This window comes from Canis lupus, chromosome 29, assembly GCF_003254725.2.
Source record: "Canis lupus dingo isolate Sandy chromosome 29, ASM325472v2, whole genome shotgun sequence".
Classification (NCBI taxonomy): Eukaryota; Metazoa; Chordata; class Mammalia; order Carnivora; family Canidae; genus Canis; species Canis lupus.
In genome coordinates, this window is record NC_064271.1 from 10,908,388 (window position 1) to 10,935,767 (window position 27,380).

Sequence of the window (27,380 nt, forward strand, 5' to 3'; positions counted from 1 at the left end):
ATACTTGCATCTGTTCGCTCTGTATGGTGGATCAGAAAATAATGTCTGTGTTCTTTCCCCAGAGCCCCGAATAAAAAACACATTTGACAAAAGAGTTCTGAAGTCACGGCAGCATTCAACAAAACGTTTACTGAGCACCAGTAATACCTGGGTTTTAGTGTTCACTGCTTTCAACACTGGAAGCACAAAAGACCTCAAATCTTTTTATAATACATTAGGGTATGAATAAATAAAAATATAAAACTTCTAATTCAACAGAAGGAAAAGATGAGTGAAAAGGGGCAGCTGCAATATAAATTATGGAGGAGGCTTTGGGTATCCGTATTTATTTAATATGTACTACCGGGACATTCTGCACCAGGCGCTGTTCGTTACAAACATGACCTCACTCCAGTCCTTGCCATCATCTTTATCATGACAGATGCTATGACTGTCACCAACACCCCATCTTAATGAGAAGGGAATGGAGGCACAGAAGGTAAAGTAGCCTGCCCAAGGGCACACAGCTAACCAGTGACAGAGCCAGGATGTGGCCAGGGTGGCTGGGCTCCACGACCTCTAGGACAGCTCTGTGATCCAAAGAGGGAGGGTAGAACAAGACTGGTCAGGGTAGCTGTCACAGCATAAGTCCTCACACAGTGCGTGGAAGAATGACACACGACGTGCTCTCCTGAGACAAGGGAAACCAAGGAGAAAGAAGGAAGAGTGTACAAACCAAGAAATGGTTTGCCGGGCTGTGCCTGATGCCAACAGTGCACACAGTGCCAAGGTGCACACCCAGTGTGAATGAACACTCTTACTCACTCTGAGCTCCTGGGGAACTTATCTGAGCTCTTGGAGTCTCTGCTACAAAAGAGAGATCATATTATCTACCTCTTAAGGCCATTACAAGAACAAGAGATATTACCTGGAAAGCCCCTGGAAAATATCAAGTGCTGGCCAGAGCCAATGAGACTGGGGAGAAAGATGAGGGGCCAAGAGAAAGGTATTGTATTAAAATTGTATTAAAAGTCTTAGAAGGGGTGCCTGGGTGACTCAATCAATTGAGCATTTGCCTTTGGTTCAGGTCATGATCCCAGGATCCTGGATCGAGCCCATCGGGATCTTTGCTCAGCGAGGAGCTGGCTTCTCCCTTCCCTGACACCCCACTCCCCCACTAATGCTCTCTCTCTCTCTCAAATAAATAAAATCTTTAAAAAAAAAAGTCTAGGAAAACAAAGGGATGCTCATCTACCTTCCTTTTGGTTATTTTCTCATTATGCTGCTGAACTCATCTATTTATTTTCTATTATAGAAAGCTGGATCACTTCTATCAGAGTTACAAATTCAAATGCTTCCAGGAAGCAGGCTAATCAATGAGAGAAAGCATGTGATGAACAGGGAGAGAGAGCTAGAAAAAATATCCTCTTGTCTCTTCTCTCCCCATTGAGCATATTGTTGTTGGGTAATTCTATACACTCCCAGGTCTTCACTGGCCATCTAGATGCCCATGATTCCACAATCAACATCTTTCACCAAAATCTGTCCCAAGTCTAGATTCCTTTACTAAACGGCCTACTGAAATATTATAAAATTAGCATTTCATCATTGAAGTCCCTCCACCATTCCTTAGAGCTATGTCACCCTCTCTTTGCTTCTAGCTCTGTTAATGGATCCACGCCAGAAATCTCTTTCATCATCTTCTTCCCTTACAAATAACCAAGAGCTATGTCCTGCCATTTTCTACTTCCTTAAAATCCATCCACTTGACTTATTCCCAAGCTACTTTAGTTTAAGATATCCATAATCTATTGCTAGAATTATGGCCCAGGTCTCTTAATTAATCTCCATGCCTCCAAAGTTGGCATTTCAAATTCATTCCCCACCTTGCTGTTATAAGGTGCAAATGTGATGTCATCCTCCTTAGGAAAGCTCATCTAAGTTTTCTAACTGCCCCCAGCATACAGCCCACACTCTTTAAAACACACTGCATTACAAGAAGGTCTTTCTATAATCTTCAAAGTGTGCCAACTTTGTTTATTATATATTAATTGTTCACGTATGTTGGTGGTAACAATTATAGTATTAAGCTTTTTTTAGTAATAAGAATGAACATAAAATGATTTTAATTAGGCTTAAAACTCACACTATTTCATTTCTCTGTAAAATACCTGTCAATTTCATATTCCAACTTTATATGCCTACTACATTGCCTATTAACCTAATTTTCAGGAAATATATTTTAAATCCAATTAAAATATTCCAATTCACAATAAAATGCATTTATCTGAAAATGTTAAAGAAAATCCACTCTAATCCTCAAAAGGTACTTGTCTATTAACACAGCATATTCAGAGGCTTTCACTTTTACTTTTGAATTGCAATTATCTAGAGCAAAAATCAGAACCATTCTATTAGAAATATGAGAAGGCATATATCGTAGAAGGTAAAGAATGCTACTTGGTCTGAGTCTTTAGCCATTACCGACATACCTGGGGCAACTTATTTAACGCCTCTTGACCAGATCATTCAGTTGAAAAATACACATAACATCTTCCTCTAAGGGATATTTTAATGATTAAATAAGACATAGCATATGCCTGACACATGGATGGTCTTCACAAGCCTTAATGCCATCTCCACAATTCCCTGAGGATTGCAGTAAAAACGAATCCTGCATTAACTCCATGGACGTGAGATGATGCAAGGGAACATCTGTGTCTTCGAAATACTTTGAGAAAAGTGAACTTCAACAGGCTGAAGAAATAAATGTATACATAGAAACGCATGTCACAGATTTTCAGCAAAACACTCCCCCCGATACAGGAATGTGGCTCTACAGCTAAATGAAAACTGAGGACTGCTGTCATCCTTAAGACAAAATGCTCTGCAAAAATCTGCACCTAGGCTTTTCCCACAAAGTACTTCCTTATTTATGTAAGTTTTTAATTCACTTTAATATTATAACAAACTAATCCAACTCACTTGTTGCTCAAGAGAGCAGCACAAAGAACCATTCTTCAAGAAACTCACTGTAAACCACATCACTTCTAGTGCTAATGAAAGGGGACCACGTTTCCCTGAAATGTGTTAAGACTCTCCAGTTAACACAGGAACAACGCTACAGGGAACCAAATGTGGATCAAATTATCTTAAAGGGCATTTCAAAAAGTGGGTTTTAGCCTACTGACCTAAACTATGGAGTCCAAGTTTCTTTTCAATGCTGTGACAAGGTAAAGTATCACTCTGTTTGACTGAGATGGAACTTGTACCATCTCGGGTAAAAAATTAAAAATAAAAAAAAAAATTTAAAAAAAGGTCAACTAGGAACAGGAAAGGCATGAATGGGTGTGAACCAGAAAAAGCACAACAATTCAGATAGGAAATTTAACCTACGTTTGTATGGCAGTGCACTTCAATTTTGTACAGCTCACACTGACTTAGGGGAAAAACATTTCTAAAACAAGATGATTAAACTTTGTACATAATCCAAACTGAATAATCACCAATGACCACAGTGCTTTAAGTAGTCAGAAGGCAGATATGGCAGATAGGGGAACACCAATCAGAAAAGGAAAAACTGGGACACCTGGGTGGCTCAGTGGTTGAGAGCCTCCCTTCAGCCCAGGGCATGATCCTGGAGTCCCTGGATGGAGTCCCTCATCAGGCTCCCTACAGGGAGCCTGCCTCTCCCTCTGCCTGTGTCTCTGCCTCTCTGTGTCTCTCATGAATAAATAAATAAATAAAATCTTTAAAAAAAAAAAAAAAAAACCAGAAACCTTGCCTATGCCTGAATTTGCCTACCAGTGGGGCCTGTCTCTCCAGTACTAACCAGAGTCTCTGTTTTACACTTATTCCACTGATGTGCACAATCACAGTTGTCAAATTCCTACTTTTACTGGACTACTCAGTGCCTTTATCATCTTGGCCATACAAAACCATTCTCAGAAAAACCTATATAATTTCAAATAGAAACAAATTTTTTTGTTTCTATTTTTTTTTTAATTTTTTCTAGAAGTCTTTATTATAGGTAGCATATTTGTCTTAGACAACTGAAATATGTGAGTAAAACTATTTTGTGCGTATATGCAGTCATAGAGATGGGCCCCTTAGAAAAGCAAAGACCCTCCGTGCTCCACAGTAAAATATCTCAGAAGATAATTTTGCTATCTAAAACTATTTGACAGGTGTACAGGTACTTTATTATTTTTGCCTTTATATAATACCGTATGTGATATTTTTAATTAATTTGCAGTTAAGCCTTAAACTGTAATGAAAACTTAATGGCAATCCTGTTTCTGTGGGTTTACAGTGAGCACTTCCCAGCACATTTTCAGTAAGGCTCTGAGATGAAGATAAGAGGACTCACTACCCTGTGCAAAGGTCGACTTCAATTTATTATAGCAGGCCTAATGAAAATGTAATGTTAGAAAAATACAAATTAAAATGAGAAAAGCACAACCACTGTGGAAAATACTTATTGAGACTTGCTATACTGAGCTACCCTGAACCAAAAGGCCTGTTAAAATTTGAAAGTAATTCCAGAAGAGCTATCTTCTGGAGCAAAAAGCCACTTTACTGATGCATCTAATTGGTTTGACTAGATGTTCCTACTTTTGGCAGACACAGCTGACTTCCACTTGCCATCTGTTCCCCTCCCCTTGCCTCCATGAGGACAGAACTTCAATTGTATTTATGTTATCAGGAGGCCAAGGGCTTATGGGAAGGCTACATCCCTCCTCAGCCCCACAGGATGTACCTAATGAAACTTACAGCCTTGTCATTTCAAGGGAATGGAACCTGCATGTCCAGAAATTCTGGACAATGATACACGAGGTGAATTCGGCTGAATGGTAGGGGTGAGGATGACTTCTGGAAAAACATCTCCTGGTTATTAAAAAGAGATTCCTAAGACTGGTAATGATATTAAATAGGGCAAATATTTTGGTTAATTACTTGGCATCATCCACTATAGCCAAACTATGCCCTTCCTACTACTCATGCTACCCCTCTAACTATGCATAGCAAAAGGCTAGAATATTCACAGAAGCTCCATTCTAACAGACCAGATCTGAATGTGATCCAAATGTCTATCAACAGTAGAAAAATAAACTGTGGAGAATTAATATAATGAAATACTATGCACGAAGATAAAGTAGACAAACAAAAAGTACACAACATGGCATAATTATATAAAGTCCCCAAACAGGCAAAACTTCTCTATGATGCTAGAAGTCAAGAATATGGTTAACCTTGGAGGAACCATGAAGGGAGCCTTTGGGATACTGGTTATTTCTGTTTGTTAATCTCAGTGCCAGTTTTTCAGAAGTATGTTTACTTTCTGAAAATCCAATGAATTGTCTATTTGTAGTTCGGGTACCTTTCTCTGCAAGTTATTTACCTATAAAAATATTTTTGCTGTAAAAAAATAGAAATGGGACCAAAAGCACAAAGGTAAGAATAAAAATTGGTGAATCAGATTTCATCCAAATAAAAAAGTTTTGGACATCAAGCAACACCTTCAACAGAATGAAACATGATACATATTCATATTTGTATTTGTGGGTCAGCAACCACATGAAAAGATGCTCAACATCACTAATCATCAGGGAAATGCAAATCAAACCACAATGAGATGCCACTTCAAACCCACTGGAATGGCTATATAAAAAGGCAGACAATAATAAGTGTTGTCCAGGATGTGGAAAAACCGACACCTTCATACAGTGCCAGTGGGACTAGTAAAATGTTGCAGCCCCTTTGGAAAACAAGTTAGCAATCCTAAAATGTTAAACCCAGAGCTACCATATGACCCAGTAGCCTCACACCTAGGTTTATGCCCAAAAGAAATGAAAACATAAGTCTCCACATAACCTGTATGCAAATGTCCATAGCTACTTTACTCACAACAGCCAAAAAGTGGATACAAACGAAGGATCCATCAACTGGCAGCATGTGGTATATCCATACAATGGAACACTCTCCAGCAATAAAAGTTATAAAGTACTGATTCAGGTCACAACATGAATAGATGCACCTTGAAAACTTTGAGTGGTTCCATTTACATGAAATGTCTAGAATCAGAAAGTCTATAGACAGAAAGCCAATCAGTGGTGGCCTAGGGCGAGGGGCTGAGGGTAGGGGATGGGGAATAGTTTTTTCTTTTTGGGGTGATTGAAGTGTTGTGAAACTAGACCATGGTTAATGGCTATGCGACACAGTAAATATGCTCAAGCCATTGACCTGTACACTTTAGATGGGTAAATTTTATGGTATGCAAATTTTATCTCAGTAAAACTATTTTCTGATGCAAGAAAATACAACTTTAAATCATTAATTTGTGAGGATGTGACACTTAGAGGTGATATGGCCGTCTTGCAACCATGAATCAACAAAGGTGAAAAGCCAGACTCCTAAAATGACTTAGCAGAAAACAAAGCAACTGGCCCTTAGAAACATGGCTTAGCAATTCAATTACCAACCCTGGAACTGCCCTTTGGGACCTTCTGTAATGTGGAAGGAAAAGCATCTGATCATTTCTTAGTTATGTCTCCTATTACTTGCCTGAAACTAAGGCACTCATCTAAAAGAACTGCAGGATGCTAAATGAAAGCACTCTTGGTTTCTCACATCAAATCTCTTCGATGCATGCATAGCATAATAACTCAATAAATAAAAGAGAAATTTTATTACAATGCAAATTTGGTCTTCTGGTAGACAAAATGCAATATTCCCTGAAAATAAAGTTAGGTCTAAAAACGGACAAAAGTGGATTGAGCTTTTTGCTCTGACATAGAGCTTTTCACAAAAATATTCCAAGAGGCATTTTCTATACCATCATTTTTAATACCTTGCAAAATAAAGACATGAAAAATGTAAACCAGTTATCAGTGAGCAGAAAATGTATCATCAGCTGAAGCAATTTTAGGAGTATAAATCTAGTCTTAAATCTCTTATGCTTACATTAGTATTTCTTAATAAAAGCACTGGATTTTATCACTAGTTTATTATTGAGGTGAGTAGCTTAGTAAGTTTCAAGAATGGATTAATTATTGATGTGGATGAAGACAACATATGCTACTACGGCAGCTACAATCATAATATGTAAACTAAGGGCATAAATAGCCATTACCAGGATTAAGAATATTATTTCCCCTTGGTAAAGTATCATTAGGCTTACTCAGGAACATTACATACTCCTGTGATACCAATAAGCAGTAGTGATAGGATACCAAATTAAAATTGCAACTGTTTTCCCAGGACTTTGCAAGAAGAAAAGATACAGTGTGTTCTTATATTAACTCATTTACCTAGAGCCAGATTCAAATAGGTACATAAAGTAAATAATATCAGCTGCTGCAATAAATCCTGGTTGGTGACCTCTCTCCTGAGTTTCAAATCTGCATTTCCAGCCCCTTCCTGGGCATCCCCACTTGGAGGAAAGGCAGTTATCAATTCAAGACCTATCAAAGTATACACCACGATTTTCCACCACAACAATCCCCCAGATGTCAAATTCAACACACAACAAAGTATGCACCACAACTGCCCACCAAAATAGTCCTCTTTTCTGACATTCCTTAAGATGCCCACCATTTTTCCAGTTACTGAGGCTCAAAACTTTTTTTTTTTTTTAAGATTTTATCCATTTATTCATGAGAGACACAGACAGAGAGGCAGAAACATAGGCACAGGGAGAATCCGGCTCCCCGCAGGGAGCCAGATGCGAGACTCATCCAAGGACCTCAGGATCACAACCTGAGCCAAAGACAGATGCTCAACCACTGAGCCACCCAGGTGCCCCGAGGCTCAAATCCTCAAGGAATCAGACTCCCCTCGTTTCAACTGATCTCCAGAAAAGCTATCAAAGCCATTGGTAAGCTCTGAATGTTCTTTCTCCACATTGTTCCTCACACTTCCTTCTTTTTCCTATCAAGGCCATCATCCCAGTTGTATCACATCTGGTGTTTAAAACGAGCTCCCCAAATCAACTTTCTGATCAATGAAAATGATTACATGTATAATTTTATCAGGGAAGCGATTTTTGCATACTTTGCCATTGGTGTGTTCCTACTCCCTAGGACAGCCTGCCCCATGCATAGTCGGTGCTCAATAAATATTTAGGGAGTACATGAAAAAAATGTATAACTGTGAAAATGTAGAACAGTGATCCTTTAGTGAACTGCTACATAGACATCATATACCTGACCAAAGAAGAGCTTATCAATATTAACCTGACATTCAAAATTTATCTCCAGAGACTTGATTTCTAGATCCCCTAAATTCCAGCTGCAAGAGATGACTGCAAAATCACTGTAGTTATATGTTTATACATATGGCATATATATATACACACACACACACACACACACACAAATAATTATATATACTACTAAGTCACTGTGAAATACACTGGAGAAAAACACAGCAGGCTAAGGAAAGCTAAAGCTAGCCTCACTGATTACATGACATTGGAATAGAGAGGCCAAGGTGCTGAAGGAGCAAGCTACATGGCGGCTCTGCAGTAGGAGAATATTCCAGACAGGGGGACTGCAAGGACAAAGTCCTCCAAGTGGGAGAAGGTCATAACTGTCCTATTTACATCCTCAGAACCTGGCCTAGAACTTTCCCATATATTCTTTCACACTCACTTGTCTATATTTATATACAGCCCTCACTAAACCAGGAACTGAATTAGATTTCTATTAGAAATCAAACTTCCCAATGTGAAAATTCCTAGAATTTATCTTTGAGTTTAATTGTATACAAATCTCAACCAATCTCAGATTCAGCATGACATCAGTCGACCCTGACAACTTTCCTCCAAAATTCCCTCTTGCTCCAGGCATCCCTATGTCATCTCACAACGCACAGTGCTCCCAAGCCGCCCCCCTCCGCCCCGCTCAAAATGTCACTTTCTTTTTGACAAACATAATACTATGTACGTGCTTACTGAAGATTTTCCACCCCCTCCCCAATTATAGTATTTGGGCAGCCAATTTTATACCATCTTCCCCAACTCCACCCCAAAAAAAGAATGCTGGGAAGAGAAAGGCAAAGCCATTATCTCAAATCTTTGTCCCTACAGGATTCAATATTTATTCAATGAGATGCAACCAAGATGTTTTTGGCATTAGACTCAAATAACCAAGGATAATTATTCCTGTAAAGGCAGTTCAAACTTGACCAGAATTTAGCAGCACAAAGTCTAGTTCTCTAGAGCCTTCTGACTCACCAGAACAGTAATGCCAGCAACGCAAACCCTAATAACCAAAAACAAAATTCTGTGTTGTTTATGCAAATATGGTTTTCACACCGAATTCAAAATAGTCTCTAATAAAATTTAGACATACGGAAATGTAAATATCAGTGTAACTTGATGCACCTTCATTTATGCTATTCCCAGTCGCTATTCCCAATCACTATCCTTTCTTTTTTTTAAATAATAAATTTATTTTTTATTGGTGTTCAATTTGCCAACATACAGAATAACACCCAGTGCTCATCCCGTCAAGTGCCCCCCTAAGTGCCCGCCACCCAGTCACCCCCCCCCGCCCTCCTCCCCTTCCACCACCCCTAGTTCATTTCCCAGAGTTAGGAGTCTCTCATGTTCTGTCTCCCTTTCTGATATTTCCCACTCATTTCTTCTCCCTTCCCCTCTATTCCCTTTCACTATTATTTATATTCCCCTAATGAATGAGACCCTATAATGTTTGTCCTTCTCCGATTGACTTATTTCACTCATCCTTTCTATTTCTACCACTTTAATTTTTAAAATACAGAAACTTCTAGAGCCATCAGGTGCACTGACAAGGCATGGATAACCATGTTAACAAATAACATGGCCAGAGGAAAGGTAGGATGAGGAGACACTCCAGAAACAGCAACTGAAAATGACAAGCTGTAGCAATTCCAAGGAGCACTGATATCAAGAGAGTCTTCAAAAACACCACCAGAAAGGAGAGGTTCTGCTAGGGTGTTGCCTAGGAAACCCAAGGCAGAAATACATGTTACCTTGCAAAGATCAATACATTCAGAGCATCAAACTAAAAAGAGGGGATGAAAATCCCAAAGCTGAAAATTATTTTCCTTAGAAAACAAATCACCTCCAATTAACAATAAACACAAACTAAAATCTGACAATCCTCCATTTAATGCACTTTCCTGTTGTGTGGAGAAAGATTAGCCCTGCTTTCACTAAGATTCTAATTGTACAAGGCTTAGGAGAACTTCAAACATTTTTCTCTCTTCATCTTACCTACAGCTGAGAGCATCTTTACAACATTTCAAGGTACGGCAACCCCAACTCATGCTGTTTTTTACCTAATTTGAGAGTGTTCTGGGATTTAAAACAGTATGGATGGAAGTAAAGTGACACTTCTTAAAATAGTATCATTCATTGGGCAGCCGGGGTGGCTCAGTAGTTTAGCGCTGCCTTCGGCCCAGAGTGTCATCCTGGGGACCCGGGATCAAGTCCTACATCCGGCTCCCTGCATGGAGCCTGCTTCTCCCTCTGCCTGTGTCTCGGCCTCTCTCTCTTTCCTCTCTGTGTTTCTCATGAATAAATAAATGGAATCTTTTAAAAAGAAAAAAAAAAGAGTATCATTTATTAACCCAAATTCATCAGCCTCTCCCCACCATGGTATCTCACTTTCTGACTCCCTCATTGTCCTACTAATCGTCCCATGACTAATTCAATTACTCACATTCCATTTCTCAGTATTGTATTGGCCTTTTAGAATCACTCATCAAGCCCTATCCCACTTGTCCTTTATGACAGGCCTTGCATCCACCTTTCTTTTTCTATATCACTTTTTCCTGCAAAATTCCTACCCAGTTGTCAAGTCCCAGCTCCAAAATCCATTCTTTCCACAGCTTTCTCCAAGCTTAGCAGAAATCCACTATTCTGTGATACGTGTTCCCTTTTTATATTTTATCCCCTAAAGCTTTTTTCATATTATAGCCAATTTTTAAAAGAATTTATTTATTTATTTGAGAGAGGAACAGAAAGAAAGCTCGAGCACATGGTGGAAGGGGCAGAGGGAGAATCTCAAGCAGACTCCCCACTGAGTGTGGAACATGACGTGGGGCTCCATCTCACCACCCTGAGATCATGACCTGAGCCAAAATCCAGAGTCAGCCACCCAACCAAATGACCCACCCAGGCACCCCCTAATAGCCATTTTTAATAGGTCTGCCACCCTATTGGGAATACAAACTTCTTCTAGATCTGGATTATTTTTCATTTATTGTCATGTATCAGCACCACACACAACAGCAAACACACAGTAGTTGCTCCCTAAGTGTGGTTTGAATCATCTTACAACTAACCCTCCAATTGTTATCTCGTCACATGTTTCTACCTTAATCCCACTTCTTCCAACCACACTCCAGAGTCATTAAACACAAATACCATTGTCTTATGGGTTGTGTATCTCACAGGCTTGGGCTTTAAATACAAACACTTAACAAACGTTTGTTCACTGAACAGTATATACCCCTCCACCATCTTGCCTTCCTGAGAGACTCAAAATCCAGTTGTAGTTTTCTTTTCACTTGCTCATGGGGCAAACAGCCTCTAGAAGGGAAAGCCTCACAGGAGGTAACCCACTGGAGCTCAGCTAAGGAAAAGGTAGCACAGCACACATTACTACTGGTACAGCCAGCCTTTCTTCCACTAGACCCAAGCCACTGACCGACACAGGCAAGCTCTGGATCTTCTGGAAAACAGCAAGATTGGGAGTACAGTTACAGCATGTCAGGGCAAATAAGGTAATCAGAAACAATGCCTGCTGATAAAAATCTGTGATATTTGTTCTCCATGACAAGGTGGCTAAGTGACATTTGTTCTTAAAAATTATTGCAAAATAGTTTCAGCACAACCCCAGGATTAATCATTTAAGCCCTGGACTCAGCTCACAATTTTTGCAAAGTGCAACAGTTATTTATACATATAAACACAATTATATCTTCATTTTAAACAATGAGTGGCCCAAGCTGAGATGCTGCACTGGGCAAAAACCCAGCCAAGTAAATTAGAAAGGAGAAAAAAAAAAATTAAAGCCTGCACATGCATCAGAATCCTTACTCACTCCATCACCTAGCTCCTTCTAGAAAGTGGGAAACTGTGTGACTATCTTCAGTACAAAAGAGCAGCAAGCAAAAAGAGATTTGGTCCCAGATGGTTAAAATGAGCAAACCTGCAATAAAAGGAAACAGAACTTCCTCCACTGATTCCCAAACATAGTTGGTCTCAGGCAAGCATGTAGTGCCATCAAATTTTTAAGGGTACGTGGGAGAATTTTTTGAAGAGTGTATCTTATTAACAGGAAATGCCTCTTCCCTGTTCCCGGTTCCTATAAAGAGGGATTTTCCCTAAACAAGACTGGCCTTCCTCTATACTCTGTCAACTAACTCCTCTTTTTTTTTTTTTTTTTTTCTCTCTTTTGAAATCTGAGCTACCCTTAGACAGCTGGCTAACCAACCCTACCTGGACCTCCCTACGGAGATCAGCTGGGTCCTCCCCCTTGCCCTACCCCCCTGCCTATAACTAAGTGGGCAGAGCCTTTTCTCTCTCCCACAAAGCTACTGCGTAGTTATAGTCACAATAGAGGTGATGTTTTTGTTCTCTATGTGATATGTAATGACTCCAATAATGCCCTATTTCCTCATTTGCTCAAAATTCAGGCTGGAGAAAGGGATCCTTTTATGGATCTCAGAGAACTCATCAATTTAGAGAACTTATCAAGGAATGTTCGGGAGAAATGCATTAACTCTAAGGCCCAATCAATTGGTTCCACTGAATAAGCTCTATCATCTGGAGCTCTAAGTGACTTGTTAAGCTGGGTTTAGAGAACGTACTGCTTCAGGGTCCCTGAGAGAAAACACTAATTGATGAAAAAAAGGTCCGTCTTTCATCCGTCAGGTCTTAGAAGCATAAATGTCTTCCTTCTATTTATAATGTTGATATTCAACAGTTTAAAATCAGGATTTCTTTTCTATTCAAGGCTTCTAAAAAAACAAAAACAAAACAACTACATGGCCATAAATTGCAAGATTTACACCCAATGCAGCTAATTATGCCCTTAAAATGCTTTTACAAAGTACTTTAAGTGAACACCAGATTGTGTTTAAACCACCATAGGAAACACTTAGTGCATGGTGTCTCCAATATTACACCATTAATTTTTACGGCCTCTCCCTAAGTTTCATAAGGGTAGGTACAAAAGTATTCTCCTTATGTACCAGCGAAGGAATTAAACTTAAATGGCTACATGTTAAGTCCCACAGCAAATACGACAGTGAAGTGAAATCAGAGTGGCTCCCCCTGACCAACCGTGCCTGCCTGTCACCAGGACAGGCTTCCTCCTGGAAAACCATGGCATGCCAAATTCCAGTTTCCCCTAGGGTTCCAGGCATGTGGTTCTCAGTTTCCACAGTAAGCACCTGCTGTGTGCAACCCTAAGAAGCTGAAAGAAAAAATGTATCCAAGCACAGCAAAGCTGTGACCAGGGCACAATTATCTTACCAACATCACTGTGCCATTTCAAGCTGTCATTCTTAATTAAAAAAAAAAAAAAAAAAAAAAAAAACAGAACAAGGGGCACCTGGGTGGCTCAGTGGTTGAGTGCCTTTGGCTCAGGTCATGATCCCAGTGTCCAGGGATCGAGTCCCACATCAGGCTCCCTGTGGGGAGCCTCTGCTTAGGTCTCCGCCTCTCTCATGTGTCTCTCATGAATAAATAAATAAGGGCAGCCTGGGTGGCTACTCAGTGGTTTAGCGCTGCCTTCAGCCCAGGGCCTGATCCAGGAGACCCGGGATCGAGTCCCATGTCAGGCTCCCTGCATGGAGCCTGTGTCTCTCATGAATAAATAAATAAAGTCTTTTTTAAAAATTAAATAATCTTTAAAAAAAAAAACAGAATGAAACATGCTCACATAGTTTTTATACTAATCAAGATCTTACAGAGTTAAAAATCTCTTAATCCTCTTCTGTTTGATTAGAAGTTTTATCATGTCACTCAACTATCTTATACAGGATATATCTATTTGATTTTCACTGCAAAATAAGTATAAATTCTGCTGTGTATCCACACACCATAATCATAAAAATTTTCCTATCCTGTGTCTCACTGAGTCTGGTTTTAAGTTATTGAAGTTAAATTCACCCTGTAGCAGGGTTACACCTGACACAGAACCTTCTACATACTAGTTTATAAATATTTTTTTTTGGTTGACAATCATTTACATCTTAAATAATGTATTTGCTTTCTAGTAAGCATCTTCAAAACCTTACTCTAATTAGCTTCTGACAGCCAGAGTTTGAATACTACATAGACAGGATAGAGGGGATGAGGCCGTTAACTGCCATGGAAACACTCTATTTAAATGCTCATCAATTTAGGGGAAAAGCTGGGAGTTGACAACTTACAGTGCATTTGTACTCCCTCAATGTAATACGCCCCACTGGTTGTCTTTCCCACTCGTTGTTGTATCGCTATCACTTAGCTCAGAGTCTGAACAGTGGATTCCCCAAGAAATACTTGATCAGATGCATGGATGCATGGATGGATGGACACATGGATGAACAAACAACAGATGGAAAAATGGATGAATAGATGAAAGTGAGTTATTTTAAAGATGACCACTTCAGGGCACTCAAGAGGGTTAAGTGTCTGCCTTCAGCTCAGGTCACAATCCCAAGGTCCTGGGATAGAGCTCCACATGGAGTCAGGCTCCCTGCTCAGCGGGAAGCCTGCTTCTCCCTCTCCCCACTACTCGTGTTCTTATTTGCACATGCTGTCTTTCAAATAAATAAATAAAATCTTTATGAATAAATAAATAAGTAAAGACAGCCTCTTGGTTATTGACTATATATTTAAATCAGAGTCTATCTTTTATCTGAAGACATATATTTTTTTTCTAGAGGGTAAGGAAGCAATAGAGGGAGAGAGAGAATCTTCAGCAGGTTCTATACCCAGCATGGAGCCTGACAAAGGGCTCATCTCACAAACCTGAGATCACGACCTCAGCCAAAATCAAGTCAGATGCCTAACCAACTAAGCCACCCAGGTGCCCCTATCTAAAGACATATTAAGAGGAGATATATTTTATTGTAGAATTTAGATCTGTTAGAACCCAATTTAAAATATTTTCTACCTGCAAGTCTATAATCACCTATAAATTTTTTTAATCACCGATAAATTAATTACACATCATGCACGTTTATAGAAACAATTTTTCATTTCATACAAATTTGCCTTAAACTATAAAAAAAATATAAATGATCCTTTCAAAATTTAGTTTGCCAAACACATTTTATACATCTTCAAACAACAAAGAATAATCAACAACAACAAAAAAAAAACTTACAAATATAAAATCAAAGGTAGGTTCAAAGACTACTCAAAGGTCAAGTTGGCCTTATACACTTCTATTTCTAAGTGGGAATGGCAGATTGCCACATCATGTGGTACCAGCTAAAAGAACACTTCTGTTTGTTCAACACTGTAATTTATTTCCTACTCAGTAAACTGTGAAGTTTCTACACTAAATACATTTTCACAAATGAGAAAATAAACATGTTAATTCAAAGCAGGAACTGTGATTTTTATGAAGTAAAAATGCAAGTGTTCATCAGAACTCAGGAAACATAAAATTTGTTGTTGTTTTTTTTTACCCAGACGTGAGAGGGAGTTTCCGCAATTATGACCACAGCAAGGCCATAGCAAAGATTCTAATTCCTTCATCTGTTTATCTATGAGACTCAATCTGCTAGCCCTGTGGAGGATTCCAGGATGCCAAACTGTAATCATAATAATCATTTTATTGACAATTTGTTCCTTTTTCTGATCAAAATAATAAAACCTCCCAGAGAAGCTGAACATTCAAATTTCAAATCATTTCCTTTAGTATCAGTCTTAACTCTTCTTCTTTTTCTCCTCAAGCTACCTCTATCCACAGTGGTAACCACCACTGCAAATAAAATCTCAACATTATCATTGATTTTCCTGCTAAGAATTAGCTTTGGAACGTGAAAAACAAAGCTCTCCTTGGAGAAGTCAGTTCACAGGTCTTGTATGGTCCCCGACACTTCCTAGGTGTACGACCCTCAGCTAGTCTCCAATTCCAGACCATGGTGAGCACCTCACTAAAGTGGGGGGAGACTACAGAATCCATTAAATCCACCCCACTTCCCAGGGGGCAGCAGGAATTCTACCTTCGTGACATCACACTCCTGTTATCTTCACAAAGCCACTGAGCTTTGTCTTCACAGCCTGTAAAGACAGGGCACTATGCCACAGCGTCCCTACCATCCTCCACAAAGGCTACAGCTTGCCCATCTCTGGATGGGGGTGCACGCAGACTGAAAAGCTCCTCACAGGGGTGTGGGGGTCGGGGGAGGTAGGGAGACAAAGACTGTTGTATTATCTCTTTCAATCTAACTCATTAGGGAAAAGACCAATATTAAAGGATAATTCTTGGGATCCCTGGGTGGCGCAGCGGTTTGGCGCCTGCCTTTGGCTCAGGGCGCGATCCTGGAGACCCAGGATCGAATCCCACATTGGGCTCCCGGTGCATGGAGCCTGCTTCTCCCTCTGCCTGTGTCTCTGCCTCTCTCTCTCTCTCTCTCTCTATCGTAAATAAATAAAAATTAAAAAAAATTAAATAAAGGATAATTCTTTCTTAAATGGAATATTTAATTAAGCAAAAAAAACCTTTCTCTACCCAGGCCATATACATTATGGCTTCCTTGAAGTTTCCCTGTGACCCTTAACCTTTTGGAGCTTCAGATTTCTCCTCTGTTAAACAGAAGTTTCTGCTGGGTGAGCTCTAAAGCTCCTTTTGAAAATAAATGATTTAATCATCTATCTTATAAAACATAATAATAATGATGATTATGTATCTTACAGATCTAATCTCATCACATTCTCACACCAAAGTCAAGGAAAGTCAAAGGAAGTCTCTACTTTGGGAGCCTTTCACAAACATGACACTCTACTTGAGATACCTGTGGAAATAAAGTAACTTGAAAAGATCCTCATTTCACTGTTAACCAGGCAAACTCTTCCTGGTATCTCCCCAGAGTAAAACAAATGAATACACAATAAATGTCCTTCAGTGAGTTAAATATGCAAATGACTTGGGAGGCAGTGAAACAAAAGGCCAGATCATTTTTACTAAAAGAAAATTTAAGTGGTAGACACTAGTATTTGCCTGAAAAGGAGAGAGAAATATAGCATAACTTGGAAGACCTGAGATTTGGAGTGTGGGGAATGGGATATTCGAAACTGGCACAGCATTATGAGATACATTCTTCACAAGTGTTCTGTTGGCCTATTTTGCAACCAAGGCCTAGATTCTTCACAACTGAAGAATCCTGCTCTGCACAATCAAACTTACTTTTTCTTTTTTTAAATATTTACCTAATGCACTCAACTTCCCACAAACAGCTGGTATGTGGCTCGGTTACCACTGAGCCCTTTCAGAGTACACAGAGCAATAGCTGCTCTTTCAATAACAATATAAAGATAAGAATGTGTCCTACGACAGGCTCCTTCTGGGTCATTCACTCGAAAATTATAAACTTTTAGCCCCAAAGGGCAAGAAAGCCAGATCCACTATGCATGATCTCCTGCTGGTCTGTGGGCAGGATCAGTGTCCATCCTGACAAGACTATCATTCATCTAAGAAAACAGAAGTAATGTAGTGAGTTTTTTAAATACTAAAATCTGTTCAACTTACAACTTTATGTTTATTCTCAGACTGTATCCTTCCTACATTTAGCTAGTAAAAGATGCTCTCTCTATAAAATGATGGGGTCAGCATAGTTAATGTGTTCTTATTGGAAAAAATAAAACTTGGCCACACTATTGGTTTCCTCATCCTCTAATTTTTTTTAAAGAGTTATTTATTTATTTGAGAGACAGAGAGTAGAGGGGTGGGCAGAGGGAGAGAAACTCAAACAGATTCAGCGCTGAGCATGGAGCCAGATGTGGAGCTCAATCCCATGACCTCAAGATCATGACCTGAGCTAAAATCAAGAGTCAGACATTTAACTGACCAAGCCACCCAGGCACCCTTCTAATTTTTTTTTTAATTTTACTGCGCCAGCATAAAATCTGAATGCCTGGGAAGTACTCTACCATAGAAGTATGGAAGTAGCAATTCAAGTGTAGAGATTAATCATAATTTCTGAGAGTTATACAGACCACAGAGTAAGGCAAGGCTACCTCGAAGCAGCAAAGAAGCTGACAGTCTTCTGAGACAAGTGACAAAAACAAAATATACAGCCTGAAAGCTCAATGTGAACCTAAATACTTAGAAGTTCCTCTATCAGTTAGATTTGTAATAAAAATCAATATGAATGGAATAAATCCAGTGGGATGGCAGATGCATGCAGCACACTACTGTGAGCAAAATGGCAAAATTCAGAGAGCATTAAAGTTGGATGTCATGAGCTATGGTATCTAATGATGTCCAAAGAAAATATGAAGCTTCTGCAGCCCCCAGAAGGACCAAGACACAGGAATTAATTTGACTGGATCTCAGACTTATCTTAAATCAACAACCTTCTACTCCTCTTGCCATCTTGATTAAATAGCTCAATGCAAAATATCTGCATGTTAAATAAGAGAATTCCAGCTGGTAGACATGACTCAGACATTTGTAAGAATATAGTTAATACATGCAAACCCATTAGGTTTTCAGGTTAACAGGAAGAAAAATGCAGTACAATTTATTCTTCTCTTGCTAAGGCACTGTCATGTAAGCATAAACCCGGAATATTAATAATAGGATTCAGGTTTACAAGATGAAAGCACAGTGAGAATGTCAGATGCCGTGAAAGCTTGTGCGTTTCTCAAAACTAAAAATCGCAGGAAGAAAAAACAGAAATGGCACGTCTAATCCATCTTGCTTAGCAAAAGAGCAGCAGTTTAAACTGTTTAAAGTCATAAACTGTGTTAATTTTTTTTAATGATGTGGGTGCTGACTACTAGCAGTATCAAAATTATATTCAGGATTGCTTTTACTGTATTTACAGTTTTAAAAAGTTGAGGGAGGTTGATGAATTACTACCAATAGCCATTCCTGTGCCACATATAACAGACATGGTAATTATTTCTCTGCAGAGTTTAGTAAGCCATTCATTTAAGTTTAGGTGAAATCAGCAAGTGAAATACGTAGAGGCACCCGGGTGGCACAGTTAAAGCTTCTATCTTTTGGTTTTGGCTCAGGTCCTGATCTTAGGAACGTGCGATGGAGCCCCACGATGGGCTCCGCACTCTCCAGAGAGTCTGCTTAAGCCTTTCTCTCCTTCTGCCCATCTCCCACCAAAGGAATAAATAAATCTTTAAAAACAAAAAGGAAATATGTATACATATGAGATTGGAAATAGTAGAGTTAAAATGTAAATAAAATATGGAAACAGTCTTAAAAAAATTTTTTTAATCACATTCCCAAGGAGGTACCTACTTGATTCCCCTCACTCTCCACTATTCTGTTGGCAATGTCCCTGTGTTCAGTGTGACCCTCGAGGGCAGTTCAGACCAGGGGACCAGTGGCAAGTTACCTACTTAGCTCCATGTCAGCCATCTCATTCCCTCTTGGACTACTCTACGGAGAGTCTGTCTCTTCTCTGTCAGCACACCACGTGAACCATCTCCTCCCTAAAACCCAGCCCAGGGGCACCCAAGTGGCTCTGCCTTTGGCTCAGGCCTTGACCTCAGGATCCTGCAATCAATCCCCATGTGGGACTCCCTGCTCAGCCAAGAGTCTGCTTCTCCTTCTGTCTCTTCTCTAGCCACTCATGCTCTCCCTCTAGCCCTCTCTCTCAAATTAATAAATAAAATCTCTAAAATAAACTAAAATAAAACCCAATAAAACTCAGTATTCACAGCATCCATTAAAACAAAACAAAATAAACAGAAAACACGTGCCTATAGATCTCTCCCTGTACTTCTGCAAAGCCCCACATTTATGCACTCAGTACGGCACTAAACAAACCTGGGATGATGATACAAGCATTTTCTCTAGGACTGAATCGGGGATGATCTGGGATAACGAAGACCACAAATATGATTCATCACTTATTTTGGAAAAATTACAGCCAGTAATTCCATTATCCTAAATATAAATATTTCTGCAGAAACAAAGCCTATCAGAATCTAATCTTCACTCAAAACAAACCATTGCCTGTGTTTAATGGACCAGAGCAGTCAAAACGCCACCAAATAACAGGACCAGCCTGAGCATGTGGTCTGGAAACTCTATTCAACCACAGAGCAAAGAGCACACACCACTGACTCACGTAATCTAATTAAGCTTTCCCAAGGCTGTAAACTCTGTGTGTTGCAAGCAAAGCCACTAAATTCTCATCCGGAAGTTGTTGCCTACCCGATTACTCCCATCTCTCCGTAAATTTTTTTATATTATAGTAGGTCTTTGAAGACCGGTTTAGAGGAGATGAGATGATGAAAGAGTCTTTCAAATCCAAAGCAGCCCTGCCCACCCAGTGTCCTCCTCCCCCCACCCTGCCCTCCACTACCCTGCAAGTTGAACGGTTTGGGACTGTTTTGTGTCCTCTCTCCTTTCTGACACGTCCTGGTGTGCACTTTTCCTTCTCGTGTTGGTGGGGATGGCGCAGTCGCCAGAGGTGACACAGAGATGGGATAGAGCTGTTTTAAGTCAGTGCAAGTGAGACGATGCCTATAGGCACTGAGAAAGAACGCCCCCAGGGTGGTAACATGTGAAGGCCCAACCTTCCCCAACAAGACCTCAATCCCAATCACAAGGCCACAATCACATACTCGGGTGCTCTTCAACTTAATGCACTGTTTCCCCTCCTTCGCCCTCCTATAAGACTCCTATGTAAGACTCTAGTCTTGAGGCAGCCTGAGTGGCTCAGTCAGTTAAGCATCTACTTTCAGCTCAGGTCATGATCTCATGGTCCTGGGCTCCCTGCTCAGCAGGGAGTCTGCTTCTCTCTCTCTACCTCTGCCCTGGCCCCCCATTTGTGTTTGCACGTGCTCTCTCTCAAATAAATAAACAGAATCTTAAAAACAAAGACAAAAACAGACTCGAGTCTTTTTAATAAAAGGGATATCCTGAGATTTCAAAGGGACTTTCTTAAAGTGTAATTAAAGTAACATAGAGAAATACTTCCTCTATCTTCGTTCTGTGAAGTATATGTATCACTCCTGTGAACTACACAGTGATTTCCAGTTCCTGAAATGGAACTGGGCATGGTACCTAGCCATGCTCAATCCCACGCTTCATTAAGGATATGGGTACTTGGGAACTGGGAAGGAAGACAGGCACTCCAGCATCCCCCCAAAATACACTGTCAAGTGTCACCAAAGTGCTGTTTCCTGGAGAGAACTGCAGGTCCTTACAGAAAGAGGTATCAACATAGCCTGGACCAACAGCAACATTGTCTGAAGTTCACCAACATGGATAGTCTCTGAGGTACCCAGCTATGGACTAAATGATGGGTGTAAAGAGAAGAACGGGAGGGAGACTCATCTTAAGGAGCTGTTTTAGTCAACGTCAACCACTATAATAAACTACCACAGATAGAGTGGCTTATACAGACATTTATTTCTCACAGTTCTGGAGGTTGGGTGACCCAAGATCTGATGCTGGCACAACTGATGTCTGGTGAGGACCCACTTCCTGGATGGTAGGGAGTCACCTTCTTGGTGAGTCCTCACATGCAACGAGCAGGGAGGAGCAAGCTCTATCTGGACTCTTATAAGGGCACTAATTCCATTCACAAGGATTCCACCCCTGTGACCTCATCTAACCCTAATTACATCCCAAAGGCCCCACCCTCTTAATACCATCATATTCAACATATTCATGGAGGGAGGGGTACTAACACTCTGGTCCATAACAGGAACCCAGAGGATCAGTGAGAAAGACACTGGAGACACTAAAAGTTACAATCCATGAGTGCCAAGGCAACAATCTGTCAAGCAGACTGGGCAAAAAGAAGAGAGAGAAATTAATTCTGCTTAGGAAAAGGACTCAGGAAAAGTCCCACAGAAGAAATGATACTTCAGGTAGGTATTGAAGAAAGAAAAGGAATTGACTAAGAAGGTAAGCAAGCAGTGAATTCTTAGACAAAAGAATGACTCTCTTAAAATTTCTGTTTCTTTCTCTCTCTCAAAATCAATCTCTCTCTCTCTCTCTCTCTCTCTCCTCCTCCTCTCTCCCTCTCTTTCTCTCTCTTCTCTCCTCCCCTCTCCCTCTCTCCCTCTCCCTCTTCCTGTCCCTCTCCCTCTAATTGCCTGGGGTGATTCAAACCAATTTACCAATTTTAATCAGAGCTAAACTAGACTTTTCACTAATGTTGACATTTGTCTAAAAGTTACTGGTTTGCAGTTTATCATCTATTCATAGCATCTACAAAAATGACCTACTGAATTTGCAAAGGCAAATTTTTAGAACAGTAACAATATTGAAATGAAACTTAATAGTGTAGATTACCTTTATGACCAATCACCCTTGTGCATTCTCCAAACTCAACAAAGTCAATGGGAAGTGTCATCTGCTGCCCAAGCATACATTTCCTTAAGCATTTGTTATTTTAATATAAACTGGTAAAATGTAAATGCTGTGCTTCTACTTCTAAACTAAACCGTTCTCAGCAGATCGCTGAATACTGTACATGAACAATAAGATTTTCACAAGATGATTTGTTATTCTTACCTCCATGGGAAAAGCTTTGAAATTAACTGTGTGCTCAGAACCACGCTGGTTTTCTCTCCCCCAATGAAATCTAACTTCATACAGTTCAAATTCATGCCCTTGAGGCAATGGACCTCCTGATAGAACTGAAAAAAGAAAGTAAGTTCTGTTTAATTAAGAGAAAACATATTCAGCAGTACAGCATTCTCAACACGGAGGACATTTTCGGCCAGAAAGATCTCGTGAGCTCTATAGATTACATTTATGTGCCAAAATAAGAAACATATTCTAACTGTGGGATGCGTTTACACTGTCATATTGATACAGTAGAAGTTTAAAAGCTCTGAAATACTTGCTAATATTGCATACCATCAACCTCCTGTGTGTTACAGGTGAAGGAGTGGTCAGAAAACACACAGCACTTAATTCTCCCTGAGGCTTACACTTAGCACTGCTCAGGAGACAAGAACAGGGTCTGTGCCTCAGACTGACTGGTAATTTGCTATCGACCTATCATTGACCTATCAATAAATTAAATTTTGTTTATAGATCCCCCATGTGTACCATACTCTCAGTTTAGAGAATAAGTGTAAGCTAACAAAGTCACCCATGACAAGAATGCTTACACCAATACGATTTTTAGACAAAGAAATCACACTTAAAAAGCGATTTCCCACTTAGTACCCCAGAAATGCAAATGGAATAAAATTACAGTAAAATATTAACAATACTTAAAATGTTAACCTTTGGGGGAAAAAATGTTAACATTTTGTCCGACAGGGCCCTGTCTCGATTTCTTAATTCCGGATATGACCCAGAACTTTGTCCCAAACAAGAATAACTCTAAAGGATGATGAAAAATACATTTGTGTAAGAACCTGTCTTGAAGCAATAAAACACTTTCCTAAGTTAAACACTTGCCGATGTCAAGGAGAAAAACCTCCTTTATGACGGATGATCCACTTTGACACAAATAAACATTGTTTGTGTTCTTCCTACAAAAACTTCATTCCAAATGGCACCAGCTAAGAATTGTAAGTTCTTTTTAGCCAAGGAGCTGACAAAATTTATCTCCTCCCCCAAGAAGCAGTCTCTGAAAGAGATTAGCATTCGCACTTGGGCCACCAGTGTGGAGGAGGCAGTGGTACCCCAAGCCGAGCACTACCCAGAGGGACAGTCCGCCTGTCCATCCCTCTTCTAAACCTGAGAAGACTGGAAATTGGTGCAGCAATATTTATTTGTTTGCCTGGTTCTTCATCTCATTCCTTGTTGCAAAAAGAATTTAAGGTTTCTTCTATCAAGTACCTGTCATACAGCCAGAAGACATAAATTAGAAGAGCAGAGGGAAAAGGCAGACAAGAGACAGAAACAGATGGAAAAGTGAAGTCCTTACAAAAAGTACCCTCCAAAAGTTTGGTTTGAAACTTTCTATCAGCCCAAAGAAGAAAAATAGTACCAGCAGCAAAACACAATTAAAATTTTCCAAGGGTGTAAACCTCACATCTAAGCAGAAAGGTAGTGAGACATGTGACTTTTAGGGTAATACTATCTCACACGATTTTTATGTTTTCTTAATGCTTGGTCTTATTTTAAGTTATACAACAAATCAGAGGGGTCAGGGGCACCTGGGTGGCACAGTCGGTTAAACACCCAACTCTTGGTTTCAGCTCAAGTAGTTGATCTCAGGGTCTTAACTTCGAGCTCTGCATCAGGCTTGGTGCTCAGTGCAGAGTCTGCTTGAGATTGTTCCTCTCCCTGCCCCTTCTGCTTGTATGCTCAGTCTCTCTCTAATAAATAAGTAAATCTTAAAAAAAAAATTGGAGGGGTCAGTCAGTCACCATCCCCACAGAACGGGGAGGAAATGTGGCTGGGATGGGCTAGGATGGACTTCAGGAGCCTGGAACTCCAATCTTCTCACATCTCACACTTAGGACATGGAAGTTCAGATCTCCGTATCTGTGAGCAGATGAAAACCAGTGAGTTCTTTAAGCCTGGATTTCTAAATTACAGTCCCTCCTTTGAGTACTACACTTCATCCTATTTCCCAAAACAATAAAGGAAAAAAAAGTAAATACATGGATCACACAGGTTTACAGATATCCCAAATTGCAGAGCAAAGGCATTGCATCTTCTCCAATAATCATCCATACGGTGGGTAAAATGCTTTTATTTCAACCAACATGCCACAGTTTGTGAATAACCTCAAAAATCACTCCTTTCCCCTGGCTGCCCAATGCCGGTCTTAAGAAAAACCAGGAAGGAAGTCTGGACTGTTCCCACTTCCAAAGGTGGAATGTACCCCACCTCCCAAACCAAAAAGAATAAATGGGAAAAAGCTTCTTATACATCCCATGCCACACCCCAGCCTGCATCATCAGAACTCGAAAACACACCCCTCCGCATGGCAGCCAGGCCTGACCTGGGGCTTGGGGGCCGGTTGTCCAACACTCTACTTTCAAAAGAAGTTGGAAACTGTCTTAGAGGAGGCTGAGCTCCACATTACTGAGGAAAGAGAAAGGAGAGCATTGTGAAATGAAGCACATGTTAAATGGGAAAGAGGATTTTAAAAATCTTTGCCCCAAACCTCTTTGTAGGGTGCACACACACACAAGCACACAGTATTTCTGAGCTGTTAGAGAGCTGTCTACCAACACCTTCCTATAGAGATGGAGGAAAATGACCTTGACAGTGATTTCAGGAAACCAAAATACAACCCCTATTTGACTGGTGCCCAATATTTCTTTCCCAGGAATGAAGCCTTCAGTATAGAACTTGAGGACCGAGCTGATATATTCACTGCCCTAGAAACTCAAACTGGACCGATCTGTGTGTTGACAGGAAGCAGTGCCAGGCCCATTGGGTTTCCTGTACTCATCCTTTCAACTAATATTTCTATACCAGGTACCGTATTAAATGTGTAAGATACACTGAATTTGATAAAACCAACAAAATTCACTAGCCTTATGGATCTTACATTCTATTAGAGTGAAATGAAAATTCGCACATTTATGAAGATCAAGGTTTTGCTGAGCTGTATTTGGTCACTACCTGGCAGATTTGTCAGCCATAATGCCATTATGTTTAATAAAATTATAATGAAATAAGATCCTCACGGGTCTTACCCTCTGTCGGGTTGAAAATAAACACAAAGAAGGCAAGCATTTTGCCTAGGCCTGGTCCGCAGGGAGAGGTGACAAAGATGCAGCCAGCAATCAAGGCTCTAGGTACCTTTCCCTTTGCTGCAGATGCACACTCCAAAGTTAAACCACACCAAAATCGCAAGGCTGTACAAAGCCATAAAAAATAACAAAATACTGAATTCAAAATTTTATGAGGTGCCAGCTAAAAGCATTACCTGTTCATCTCCCAAGAATGATTGCATTTATAGACCTAAAATAAATAGCAGCTCTGTTTTACCCTTTTGGCAACATCCTCTTAAAGTATTATTCGCCCTTTTCACAGCTTATTTTTTTATAGGGAAACAACTAATACTAAAAGGGGTACAACTTTTCCTACATTTATGAGTATCAAATTTTGCTGAGTGATATTTTGTCACCATGTGGCAGGTTTATTAATTGTGATGTCATTGTGTTCAATAAAATTACAATGAAACTCCCACTGATGACAACGCCACATTTCCTTAGAATAACACACTTGTGAAAAGAATATAAAATAAACTGATGCCACTGCCACTGCCTGCACTTTCTTTAATGTTCTTTAATAGGCATGGCTATTATGCTTGTACATATAAAAAGAGCTCCTTTCAAAAGCCTCTGAAAAATCTGAGAACCCCATAGACACAAAATACACGCATTACCTAAATCTAGCTAAGCTTCCACAAGCCTTTGCCGAAAACAAATTTGCCAGGTAGTTCGAAGGCTGCTGATCAAGGCTTATTCCCCTCATTTAATTTGAGTCCAACACGCATTTTAAGATAGACTCCATGCCCAGCCCTGTGCTGTCCACCAAGGATTTTTGTAAAAAGAAGGACACAGTCTCTGTGTTGGCAGGGCATTCTCAGTGCTTAAGAAACTTAATACTGTAGTTTAAACAGATTACATTGGGAGCAGTAAGGGAAAGTGCCAAGGAACCAGGAGGGCACCCAGCAAGGGCCATGCCAAAACCAAGGGGGCATTGGAAAGTCAGAGAGGACTTTCTGGGAGGAGATAACTAAGCAGAGCTTGGAAAAGTAAGCTAAGAGAAGTGATTAAGTACAATCATCACAGAAAGAAGGGGCTGAGAAAGGCCTGAGTGTGCTTCAGGAAAATAAAGGTAGGCTTTGAGATGTGAGCACCAAGATAAAGGACTTGTAGGCTATGCCTAAAAGCTGGAGTTTATTACACAGGGAATCACCAATAGCTTTTAATCAGACAACTGATATTTTTTGCATTTTAAAATATTATTCCCATATCTTCATGGACAGTGGACCATCAAAGGGCAAGCCTAACTGGTTGGCTGTCATAACCCAGGCATGGATGGTAAGGCCAGGAGACAGAGTCCTCCAGAGCCATGTCTCCGACATGGAGGGAAACTGTTATTGGTCTGATGTGTCCCCTAAATGATCTAAAGACCCAAACAGGTCATTCTTGATGGATCTAAAGATTTTATAACCTCAGTTTAACTTTTAAGGAATCCAAAATGTATTCATAAAACATTCTAAAAGTAGTATAAATTAGTCCTTCTAAAAAAGCATTTGAGATCTTAAAAGCA

General features: G+C 40.0%; 1 protein-coding gene across 1 annotated transcript in view; it reads right to left on the bottom strand.

The window, feature by feature from the left end:
• The window catches only part of CA8 (carbonic anhydrase 8), an 84,934-nt gene that overhangs the window by 50,745 nt on the left and 6,809 nt on the right, over positions 1-27,380 (bottom strand). Inside the window, exon 3 of the mRNA XM_025477803.3 lies at positions 22,692-22,816. Within this exon, the coding sequence (XP_025333588.1) occupies positions 22,692-22,816 (125 nt within the window). The remainder of the gene's footprint in view (positions 1-22,691; positions 22,817-27,380) is intronic.